The sequence below is a fragment of the Saccopteryx bilineata genome, chromosome 2 (genome assembly GCF_036850765.1).
Source record: "Saccopteryx bilineata isolate mSacBil1 chromosome 2, mSacBil1_pri_phased_curated, whole genome shotgun sequence".
NCBI classification, from domain to species: Eukaryota; Metazoa; Chordata; class Mammalia; order Chiroptera; family Emballonuridae; genus Saccopteryx; species Saccopteryx bilineata.
In genome coordinates this window covers 232,950,226-232,962,706 of record NC_089491.1, presented here as the reverse complement: position 1 = coordinate 232,962,706, position 12,481 = coordinate 232,950,226, and the positions used below count along the sequence as shown (strand labels likewise).

The 12,481-nt window shown below is 46.2% G+C and overlaps 1 protein-coding gene across 4 annotated transcripts in view; it reads right to left on the bottom strand.

Moving 5' to 3' along the window:
• GRIK1 (glutamate ionotropic receptor kainate type subunit 1) overlaps positions 1–12,481 on the bottom strand; it is a 332,731-nt gene that overhangs the window by 41,306 nt on the left and 278,944 nt on the right. For 2 of the 4 annotated variants that reach the window (XM_066259567.1, XM_066259565.1), the window contains exons 9-12: positions 10,678–10,722; positions 5,761–5,874; positions 3,775–3,978; positions 2,062–2,285 (exon numbers count right to left, since the gene is read on the bottom strand). In XM_066259567.1, coding sequence (XP_066115664.1) covers positions 2,062–2,285; positions 3,775–3,978; positions 5,761–5,874; positions 10,678–10,722 — 587 coding nt within the window. The remainder of the gene's footprint in view (positions 1–2,061; positions 2,286–3,774; positions 3,979–5,760; positions 5,875–10,677; positions 10,723–12,481) is intronic. The other 2 variants (XM_066259569.1, XM_066259566.1) reach the window with 1 other exon arrangement.

Sequence of the window (12,481 nt, the reverse complement as noted above, 5' to 3'; positions counted from 1 at the left end):
GCTGTGGCCAGAGATGGAGTTCCTCACACTCATCAGAGTCACCGTGGGAAAGAAACAGGCCTGGGAGCTCACCATTCTGCTGCCTGGACTGTCCCCTGCACCACCCAATGCGGGGGGGGGGGGGCAGAGCCGCGGCATAGGAGCCAACCTAAGAGTTCTCACTCATTGTTGAGGGTACATCATCTGATAGTCGTCATTTGTTTAGTGGCCATTCCAGGGTTGTATTCATTTCATGGAGAAACCAATGATGAGAAACGCACCTCAAAGGCGAGCGGCTCATCATTTACAACGTCATATCCAAAATGTCTCTCCACCTTGGTGCTATTGATCCCTGGGGTACTTCTTGGTTGTGGGGCACTGTTCCAAGTATTGTAGGATGTTTAGCAGCATCCCTGGGCTCTACCCACTAGATGCCAGCAGCACCCTTTGCCCGCAGTTGTGGCAACTGGAAAAATGTTTCTGGAACATTGTCAAATGTTTTCCTGGGAGATAAAAATCTCTCCTACTTGAGAATCAATGATTTACAGTGTTATACCATCAAAAGGTACTATTCCTATACATGTTGTTATGTTGTTAATGTATTATCTTCTGAGATAAGACCTATGGGAACAGAACTTTGGCACTTTTTAAAAATTACTTTAATATTTGGTCAAAATTTGGAAAACAATCTACTATTTGGTGATGGTTCACTTTAATAGCTGTGGAGAAAAAATTCATGTCATTTGGAATGTATACATACCCATATGTGAGAACACACATTTGGTTAGTCTGACTGTATCTGCCAGTGAATCTCTAAGACTTCTCCAGCCTGGGTTATTTTTCTAACCTTTCTTTATAATTACACCAGAGAAAGAGTTACCTGGCATTAATCAAAACCAGACAGGGAACAATGACAGAGAGTTAGCATGAAGAAATATTTCTCTTAGAGATTCCTGGAGGGAAAACAGAAATTGATTAGGGAGAAAGTTCACCATGTTCTGCTAGAAGATGAAAAAGATTGAAAATGAGTGGGAGACATACAAAAGCAATTATTATTATTTTTTTACATGGTTTATCTAAGGGTATCAAACGTTTAAGTCAGCAGAAAGATAAAATGGCTGTTTTAAATTCAGCACCAACGGTATATAGAAAATATAATCTACTGAAAGGTATAAAGATCCTTTGAAGAATTGTGTGGAGCAGAATGGTTAAATATAGAGTTATCTCAGAAAATAAAACCTACACTGAGTCATTGGTAGTGGCATTAAATACTTCATGCCTCCAAATTCTAAATGCACATGACGTTTCCTTTCATAGTTATTTCTAGAACTCTCTTAACTCACTAATGCTTTTAAAAAGAAATATTGCAAAACATTTTAAAGTATTTTTCTTTATTCCTGAGACTGTCACACTCTTGTTTTATGTCAGGCTCTTATTTGCTGTAATAGTTCTGAGCTAACATTTTTCTGCTTTGCTGAACGGACTATCCCAGCGCTCAGATGTACGGACTTCACTTTGCTCTTCTTGTTGAAGCATTTCAAATTTATTAGTTGAGCCATTGCATTTGTTGTAATATAATCTCAGGGAAATGTGTAAATAATTATCTTTCTTAAAATACTGATAAAATTAGATTAATATAATTTTCTCTTTTTTTTGCGAGAGAGAGAGAAAGGTAGGGAAAGAGAGAGAGAGATGAGAAGCATCAACGTGTAGTTGTGGCACTTCAGTTGTTCACTGACTGCTTCTCATATGATTGCTTCTTTATGGGGGGGTTGCAGCTGAGCCAGTGACCTTGGAGTTTCAAACCTGGGACCTCAATATCCCAAGTCAATGCTCTATCCACTGTGCTACCACCAGTGATGCTAAAATTATTTCCTTATTATCTTTTAAAAGTATGTTTATAAAGAATTAGAAAGTATTCATTCACAAAGTGGCTTTCATGAGGGAGAAGCAGACAGATGAGGACATGGAGCAAAACTCCAACAGCACTCGGAGGTTCCCAGCCTGTGTTTACCGTTGCCGCACCCAGCCAGCCTGCGGAGACCTAGTCTGCGCTTGTCGCTCAGCAGGGGCCGGGCTTACCTGGCAATCACGAAGAGCACGCAGCTGACCCCCAGGCAGGCCAAGAGCACGTACATCCAAATGTCTGGGGACAGCGGGTTGAGGAAGGAGAAGACGCCGGGGTTGGTGCCATTCGGTTTGCGGTAGAGAATGCTGATGCCCAGGGTCATGAAGGGCTTGGAGAAGTCAATGACCGTCTCCCGCACATAGGTGATGGTGAGAGGAGCCACCGCCAGGTCAGCCCTCTGAAAAAGCAAGTTTGAGGTCATTGTCTCGGGAATCTGGCGTCCTGGCCAGCGTCTGGCCTTTCCCTGGGGACTTGGGTCCTCATTCTCAACTCCGAATGTTCCCCATGCAAGAAGCTTCCTGACCACCAGCTCTCATGTAACAAAGGTTGAGTTGTACAGTTATAGTTACAAAAGTGTGTTTTTTTAGGAAACAGAAGCCAGAATGTATGAAAACACACAGACAGATATATGTTCTAAAACCAAATGAATGAGAAAACTGCAGAATGATGTCTTTTAAAAGAGCCTGTAAGAGGCCCTGGCCAGTTGGCTCAGTGGTAGAACACTGGCCCGGCGTGTGGAAGTCCTAGGTTTGATTCCTGGCCGGGGCACACAGGAGAAGCGCTCATCTGCTTCTCCACCCTTCCCCCCTCTTTTCTCTCTATCTCTCTCTTCCCCTCCTGCAGCCAAGGCTCCATTGGAGCAAAGTTGGCCCAGATGCTGAGGAAGGCTCTGTGGCCTCTGCCTCAGGCTCTAGAATGGCTCCGGTTGCAACAGAGCAATGCCCAGATGGGCAAAGCATCGCCCCCTAGTGGGCATGTTGGGTGGATCTCAGTCAGGCACATGTGGGAGTCTGTCTCTCTGCCTCCCCACTTCTCACTTCAGAAAAAAAAAAAAAAAAAAAGAGCCTGTGAGAAAATCATGGAACTAGCAACTTGGCCATAAACTTAGTTATGACAAGGTTTTGCCCTGAGCTGCACACTCCAGAATTCTTTATTTAACTTAAGAATTGCTCAGGTGCCTGACCAGGTGGTGGTGCATTAGATAGAGTGTTGGACTGGGACACAGAGGACCAAAGTTTGACACCCTGAGGTTGCCAGCTTGAGCGCAGGCTCACCAGCTTGCGTGCGGGGTTGCTGTCTTGAGCGTGAGATCATAGACGTAACCCCATGGTCACTGGCGTGAAGCCCAAGGTCGCTGGCTTGAGCCCAAGGTCATTGGCTTGAGCAAGAGATCACTCACTCTGCTTTAGCCCCCTCAGTCAAGGCACATATGAGAAAGCAATCAATGAACAACTAAGGAGATGCAACGAAGAATTGATGCTTCTTATCTCTCTCCCCTCCTGTCTATCCCTACCTGTCCCTGTCTCTGTGTCTGTCTGTCTCTCTCTCTCTCTCTCTCTCTCTCTCTCTCTCTCACACACACACACACACACACACACACACACACACACACACACACACACGAATTGCTCAGGTTTACTCTTCAGTCTGGAGGATGGCCCTACATGTTTTCATCTTTAAGTTTTGTCCTCACTTGCCTGTCCAAGTGAGCAAACACCATTTCCAGGGTGTTTTCTTTTACTTTCAAAACCACTTTTATGATTTGGAAAAGTGAGACATTTTTTTCTGACTCTGACTCAGCCACTCCACCATCCTCTCCTTTTACTCCTTGTTGTGCATTTTTTCAGACATTCAGCTGTGCACAGAGGAGATGGAATTTGGCTTACGTGATCTATAAGTTCTTTCACCATTCCGTTCCATTCCCCTTTGTCGTTCTGGGCTCCATATTTGCCATCGGGGACGAGTTTAACATCATAAAGGAAACCCAAAATATTGGACAATTCCTTCAAGAGATCGAGGCAATATCCTTCAAACCTGTCATTCCCGTAGAGGGGCTTATCAGATTTCCTGTACATCACGTAGGGTTCTTCCTGCACGAAGGAAACCGGATATGGAAACTGTATTATGATGGAAGGTTGGGCCTCCCTTCACAAGCTCCATCAATAGCCAGGCATTAGAAAGTATAGGAAAAGGATTTTTAAGATTTGGGAGCGCTGGAATCAGTCACTGCCCTTCTCACTTTTGCTAAGCTCATAAACTCCCATGTAACTTCCTTGTCCCCACCCTCCTTAAATGCCACTTGAGTTGGTGTGGCAGAGACTCAGCCACAGTCTCACGTTGTCCAGCAGAGAGGCCTGTGGGGGCAGATATCCAGGTGTCCGGCCTCCTGCGGTGCCCACAGCCAGCATCCTTGCATGCCCCACCCTCCGTCCTGGCTTTTATCCAAGAGCCTCACCTACTGACAAAAGGTAAATCTAAATCAGCTAATATACTCCTCACCAACATTAGGGGATTTTCAAAGTGAATATGAAGCAATAAAATATCCCCTAATGTTTGTGAGCAGTTTTCATCCTCTTATTCTTCAAACTTCTCATTTATTGAATGTTCTTATTTCCTTATCTCTCAGCTGAATTTCATCTCAAGTTCACTCGTCACTTATCATCTATGCATTTTTGGTTGGTTTCGTTCAGGGTATCTTATTCTAAGATGGTTTTTATATCTTTTTTTATCATCAGCTTCATTTTCTTAATTGGACTCACCTGAACGAGGTCTTGCCTCTGAGAATTCTTTGCTTATATGCTTAAAGGATAAATCCCCTGTTCTACAAATAATGGAAGTATTTTTAGTACTGCATGTTAATAAGCTTAATTCTCATTTAACTAATCAACATTTTATTTTATAAAATTCTATTAGCTGCTGTACTACTGATATGTCTTTTTATTTCTTCTTGTGATGCATTTAGGTGTATCCTTAAACAAATCGAGAGAAATAGAAACCTCTGTACTTCCATGTACTTTTTCTGCAGAGAAAGTTGTCATAAAAATAAACAGAAACAAAAGAGGTTTTAATTTGGGTGAGCAGGTCTCAGAAGATAATTATTTTAGAAATAAATTGTTCTCACGTGAGGGACTGAATCGCATGAAGCAGGGATGTTAGAAAGTGAAGATTTTAGACATGGCTGCTCCTGCCCCATATCCTGGTGGCTAGGGCTGGACCAGGGAGGAGGGAACAGCTGTACATGTGCAGTGGCTGGACAGGTGTGTGATTGCAGTTCTGATAGGAAGCAGGAACTCCCTTATTTGGGCTTTTGAAGAGCAGTTGATAAAGAGGCTATTTGCTAAGAAATGAGCAGGGCAGAGGGGCACACGATGGAGGTGGGAGAAGGTGCAGATGCCAGGGACTGACCTCATCAGGGGGTGGTACCAACCAGGGCTGAGGCAGGCGGGGAGTACGTGTACCTGGGGTCCAGCATGGCGAGGGTTGGCAAGCTGGACCACTGACAGGACAGGGGCCTGGTGAGAAGGAAAGTTTCTGACAAAGGCAATGGAGGTGAGGGAAGAACTTCTCTTATGTCTCTTGCTCACTCTCCTGGCATTTCACCAGTCTCACCAGAACACAAGGGACACCCCCCGGGTGGGCTGGCGAGGGGGCAGAGAAGAGTTGCTCTTTGGAACATTGCTGGAATCTTACACTCCAATCCCATTATATGTATACACAGACCCACGCTTCCAGTGTCCCCACAAAAACTAGACACTTGCTCACAGAGTTGTTGGTGTGGAAAAGGTAGTGGAAGAGTCCTCCAAGGTCGAGGGTGGGAGTCTGGATCAGAGAATGCTGGGTGAGCCTCCCCGAATCCCATGCAGTCAACTTACCAGGATGGTGGTAACGATCAGTGTGCGGTTAGCCAACGAATCAGTGACATTGTGAGACCTGTCTCTGCTGCCGTCCGTCATGTTGAGCCCACTGTTGGAGTTCCAGATCCCAATCTACACAGAACACAGTGCGTCAGAGGCCGCGGCAGGCAGCGGCAGTGTTCACTCTAAGGAGAGGCCCTTCTACACTAGGGACAGGCACGGAGGTCAGAGTCTGGGAGGGGGACACCAGGGCATCACAGTGCAAGCTGCTGGTTGTAGGAAAATGAAACAACGGACAGACGGATGGACGTGTGTGCAGATGAAATAGGAAAAAGCTGTGCTATTTGGGGTGGAGGCTGGGAGGTCATTTTGTTTTGAATTTGTTAGACTTGTTATTTTTAAATGAAGAATTCTTTTCCAATGAACACCAGATTTTCTTCCAATGTGCATTTGTTGATCACCTACTGACCCTCCAGGCTCTGCGGGCACTGGGGCCATGGTAGGGGACAGAACAACAGTTCTGCCCTCGCAGGGCTTATTGCCTATGGATGCAAACCTTCCATTGCCAACGTGGTACCGTCAGTGCCTCTAAGGGGTTACAAGGAGCTGCAGGGAGCAGGGTGGGTTCTGGAGAGACTGGGCATCTGAAGGAGAAAGATGCTTGGAGGGAAAGGTGTGGATGAGCACTGACTAAACTCTGGGCTTCTCCTCATCCGGGAGTTGGTGCTGGCATTGGGGACTCTGGCAAGACTCTTTTGGTACCTCTGTTCTGGGCCTCTATCCTGTTACTCATCTGTATAGCTGTCTTGTCTGTCCACTTGACCATGAACTCCTTCAGGGAGGGCATGAGGGCATTCCCGTTCATCGCTCATTGATCTGTGGCTCTCAGAGCCCCCTGTGGTGATGAGCAGTCCGTGAAACACACTGCTCTTTTAGAAGACAATGACCCACGTCATTCTCCAGTAGCCATGCCGCTGCTGGGTGGTTGAGCCCAGCGTGTATACTCATGTGTCCGGCCCCTGACCCGAGGAGCTCAGGATGAGCGCTGAAGCCCCATAAGGGCAGGCGACCCTGGTTGCTGTGTGATCTCGGGCGAGATGCTGCCCTCTCTGAGCTTTGGTTCCCTGATTGTAAAAATTACTACAGGAAAAGACCAAATGAGAAGGTGCATGTGGCAGTGTGGGCACGTAGTGAGCCACACACACGTTAGTGATGGAGATTGTCCAGGTGACTGCCTCGGAACTTCTTTTGCTCAACCTGCTATGAAAGCACTTGGAATCTTCAGCAAGGTTCTATTTTTAAAAAAGAATAAAAGCAGATAAAATAATGGAACTGTGAAATCCAGAGCCCATGTAGGAACCCTAGCACTGGCACCGACTCGGGGGAACAACAGGGCAGATTCTGAAGGGTATTCCCACAGCAGCAGGGCACCTGGCTGGCGGGATCGGGAAGGTGATTGTTACAGACGGACTTTTGTCTGGATCTCAGCTTTGCAATTTACCAGCAATATGACCTTGGGCAAGCTAATTAACCCTGCGGTGCCTTGATTTCCTCTCCAGCAAAATGGAGATAAGAGGCTTTTCTGATGATTAAATATATAAAATTTTACCAGTGGGGGACGGTCAGCCTCTTCTCTCCTTTTCTGTTTCTTCACTGCAATTTTCTGCTCAAACACAGCTGCTGGGAATTCACTTAGCTTCACAGACACCCTATTTTCAAATGTAAAGTCTTTGAAGAAGTCTTGGGGACCATCATCCACTTACAGAGCAGTGGGAGCTGTTTGTGTCACTGTTTTTTTCTACTCCTAACAGGCTGGTTGGTGACATAAGGAGCCAGCGGTGGGTGAATGGGGGCTGGAAGCAGTTTTTGCCTGAGCAGTCTGTGGACTCTGAAGAGGCTGCTGGGGTAACACTGGGGGGTATGGCCACCTTTAAGAACTATTTGTTTCTTCCAGGGTCAGAAGGCACTCGATGTCGACTCCTGAAGAATCTTCAGTTCTCTTTGGCGGGCTTTCAACCCAACAAAGGGGGGTCAATGTTTTTCTTTTTTCTTCTCTCAACCTTCACCCCCTTCTCTTCCTCTTCTGAGGCAGAGACTCTGCCTTCTCGGAAACAAAACTCAGGCTAAACACTCAAGCCTGTCGGTTTCTATCCAGGGCCGTGCTTTACATTGTGAACAATTGGTTTCCAACGCTCTATATAAAGTGTGGGTAAATCGGGTCCTGGTGGTACTGCTGACTAAACCTTGGCTTAGGCACCGGGGAGAACAGATGCTAATTTTTAAAATAAGTATTGAAAGGTGGAGAAATAACTCTGTAGCCAATTCATTAAGTAATGGAATGCATTCTCCTTAACTCTTGTTTCTGTTAATGTTGGATGTTTAAAGAAATTACACTTACAGTTAACAATGGCAAATATTAAACAGCCTCACAGCCTCATTTGCCTGTCAAACACAAACTTGAACTTGTGGACAGACACACCCACAGCTGAATGTCTGGCTTTTACTCCTTTTACCAGCACTCTTAAAAGGGTGGAAGTTTAGATCTCACTGTGGCTACATTTTCAATGAAAATGGAACCCAGAGTTCCATTCAGGGTGAAGTTTCCTCCATAAAATGAGAAAAAAAGAGGATATCCCACCCCCGCACTATCTGTGTAACAAACAGTCCTTCAAATCTAGACCAAAGAAGTATCAAAATATAGTCAAGGTCAGGCGGTTCAGGGGAGTGAACAGGACACATATGCTGCTTGATTGACCTCCACCTTCTGTTTTCAAGTCTTTTAATCAGCAGAACAGAAGTGTGTGTCTGTATGTGTGTGTGTTGTGTGTGTTAAACGTAAGGGGTTACTTCTCTTTATCTGTCAACTGAAGTAAATGAATACATCAGCCATCACATGTCTCTTTTTGAGGAAGCAGGTCCCTTGAGCCATGTGTGCGGGGGTCGGGGGTGGGTGTAGAGGCGGGAGTCTGGAGTTTACCAGATGCCTCGATGGGTTCGACATCTCAGCTCTGCTTCCTGACCTTGGTAGAGCATATCCAGGAAGTGGGGCCTCCATTTTCACAATGTGCGGTGAAACCAGGGAGCAGTAATTTACCAGTGGGAAGTGGTGGAGAGGGGATCAATTGTATGTGGAGAAAACACCAGAACCTAAACTGTGTGCTCCTGTCCCTCACTCTGTAAGCGGGTCTGTGGGGCGGCCACTTGTCACCCAGGGCATGGAATGGAGCCGCTCAGTGAGTGCCCAGGTGACACATATGTTTAGAGCGACTAGTGTCTTGCTTCCAAACCTAGACTGTGATTCATATAGACTCAGAATCCCAAATTGTTGAGGGAAATAATCATGTATCTAAAAAAAAAAAAGAATAAAAGGAGTATCTGTGTTTTTGTGCCATGAGCCTTTTGAACACGTATTTCAGTAACGGACTTTGTGATAATCGCAACATCTCCCTTTTGGATGGAGCTCCAGGTGAACCATTCTGTACTAACAAGGGTCAAAATGCGGGAGGAGCTTCTAGAACGGCAATGTGATGGGGCGAATCCTTCTCTTTGAGGATGGAGTCTCATCGGAAATGGATGGGTTTGTCAGTCTCGTGTGCTAGCACTCGGGTTACTGTCTCTTGTGGGTGAGAAGTCATAACACCAAATGGCACGCCACAGTGCACACAACTTACAGCGTGGGAGGGGTGGGTCAGCGGAAGCAAGGGGCACCAAGGTGTGAACAGGGCTGATCATTGCAGTTTAGTGACAGATAATTCTAGATTCGGATTCCATCCCCTAGGAGACTGGGTTTGAATTAATTCTACATGAAATGCCTGAGTCTGCAGCTGAGTCTCAGTACAACAAGCTTCTCTCTGGGTGGCAGGCAGATTCATCTATGTATTAGGAGGTGGGGTGCCTCTCTGTGTCCTTGGTGGCCTGATTCACTGAGGATTAAAACAAGGTCATGACATCTCTGTATTCTTTAGACTTAGAAAGATGACATTGTTGAGGTCCTCTACTGAGTCCTACCAGGAGGGGGACAAGCTTCCTCACAAGAGGAGAAACCGTTTACACTTTTTGTGGTCTAATCTAGCTGGCAATTCAGAAGATGAACATGAAGTTGACAAAACTGTTCCAACTGAGCAACCTCAAGTAATATAAGGTCCATCTGTCAGTCATTAGCTATCTCAGCAAAGTTATTGTTTAGAGAGAAAGAGAAGGAAAGACAAATGTTTGCCCATCACTGGGACACTTTCCCAATCCAAAGGTCTTTCGTGTCTAACATTTGCTTAGACAATAAATCTGTGCTCCGTCATCGACAACATGATCATGAACAATGAGGGAGCGTGGGCGCTATAATTCATACGCTGATCTGATTTCCTTTCCTGACCCTCTCTCTCATGGTTGTGTCCTCTGGAAACTTCCTCCAAGGCATATTGTGAGAGGAGACGCAGAGGGAGCACCCAGACTCCCAGAAGGGCTTTTCTGAGTGCGGCTCAGGCTTGTGATGGTGGCTTTGAGCAGGTGTGTTCACCGTCTGAGCCCCAGCCTCTCTGTCTAGTCTGACGGAGCAAATCTGTTACCGATTTTTATGCTGCTCAGGGAAAAAAATTTAGGGATCCAAGACGGACTGTAACTAGGCCACAGTCTGCCTCTACTGCCGTCAACCCCAATAGAGATGAATCCTTCCCAGGAGAAACAAAAGCAATCTCAGGAAAAAAATATTTAACCTATCCTTATTTAATCCACCGCAAGCCTGATTTTTAGTCCCCAGGGAATGTTCTTGAGGGACACCATATTCAGTCACCCCATTCTTCCTTTCACAGAACGTTGCCTCTAAACTGCAACTGGAGAGTCGACCACGGGGCTGGTGAACCGGGGAGAGGTGGGCTTTTCCTTGGACACCCCACCCCTCACCCCCAGATTTTCTGCAGATTTTTTTTTCCAGGTACAAACCTTCTTCCACACTTTATATAAGTGTTTAGAAACTTTGCCAGCAGCCTTGGTTTTCAGAGGGAAAAATAAAAATAGCACTTAATTAACGTGGCACACGGAATCTGAAGGGATCCCAGGTATGATACCCCCTGCTTGAAATGTGCACCATTGGTCAGCTCAGAGCCTGAGAACCGTGGAGACGAATGAGTCCTTGGGCCCCACAGGAGTTCCTGTGGCTTGGTGGTACCGAGGCCCGATTTTTCCTCCTTTCACATGCCAAGAGAATGGTTCAAAGTTCTTTTGAAAATGCACAGCTTTGCTGGGGAGGTAAAGGGTCTTCATTACTCCTTAAGACCTATTGGCCCTGGCCGGTTAGCTCAGTGGTAGAGCGTCGGCCTGGCGTGCAGGAGTCCCGGGTTTGATTCCCGGCCAGGGCACACAGGAGAGGTGCCCATCTGCTTCTCCACCCCTCTCCCTCTCCTTCCTCTCTATCTCTCTCTTCCCCTCCCGCAGCCAAGGCTCCATTGGAGCAAAGTTGGCCCGGGCACTGAGGATGGCTCTGTGGCCTCTGCCTCTGGTGCTAGAATGGCTCTGGTTGTGGCAGAGCGACGCCCCAGATGGGCAGAGCATCATCCCCTGGTGGGCATGCCAGGTGGATCCCGGTCGGGCACATGCAGGAGTCTGTCTGACTGCCTCCCCGTTTCCAACTTCAGAAAAATACAAAAAAAAACAACCCAAAACAAAACAACAACAAAAAAAGAAGACCTGTTAAGGCATTCATAACCCAAATCAGTCAGTCAACATATACACATGTGTGCGCGTTCACACACACACTATTCTTAAGAAGAAAGCTTTCCTGATGACTTATTCTTTGATTATGGGCTTCCAAGCAGCAGAAACTGCAGTGATTATGTGAAAAATGGGCTTTTGTTCCCATTTCCCTGTGGCTGGGAGAGGCTGCCGGGAGCAAACAGTTGCTTCCTCCCTGGGCACAGAGGGAGGTGAGTGGCTTCCCCGTTGCCTGAAGACCCCATCAGCCTCCTAGGAATGGAGCCCAAGTCTCCCGAAGAAAGACAAGTTATTGCAAACAATGAGGAGATAAGGCACACATTGAGAAAACACTTTCATTTAACTTGATTTTACTTTTGATGGGAAAACAGCACCATAGGGCGCATAATCCTGTGGTGAGTGTCACTAGCCAGGAAAATATAACTCAAGGTTCATCTACTTCCTCACTGTCGAGACAACAAGACGCTTCCTTAATGGCTTCTCTTCCCCTTCAGTTCTGCACACGAGGGGAAGTGGAGAGGGGTGGAGGAGGCAGGCACAGAGAAGTAGGTGTTAAAAGGAAAAACGTTACAGGCATTTAGTCCATAGCAGGTATTCTGTTCTGTTCTGTTCTGTTCCCTCCAGTCCAAATCCCACCTACCACGTGGGACTAGGTGGCTGCCTTGTGCTCCGTCAGGACGTGTTAACCTATTAATCTAACAGAGTGGGTATCCCCCGGGGAGTGGGGAGAGGAAGAAGCAGAATGGGGGAGGGGGGAGGAGGAAAAGGCAATTTTGAAAGAGGAGATGTACAGGTACAATATGTACGCTCAAAGCTGCAAACTAATTATTTTCCTCACACATTTCAACCTAGCGATTAGCTGCTGTTATATTCAGCCTAATTACTTTCTGTTTGTTTTAATTAAGCTATTTTGGGGGTGGGGCATCATTAGAACTTAAAAACAAATGTGTCCCAGTTAACAAAATCAATTAACAGAACAGATATGGAAAATTCATTTTCCATTTTAGAAACCAACCCAAATATTGCCATTAAGTAA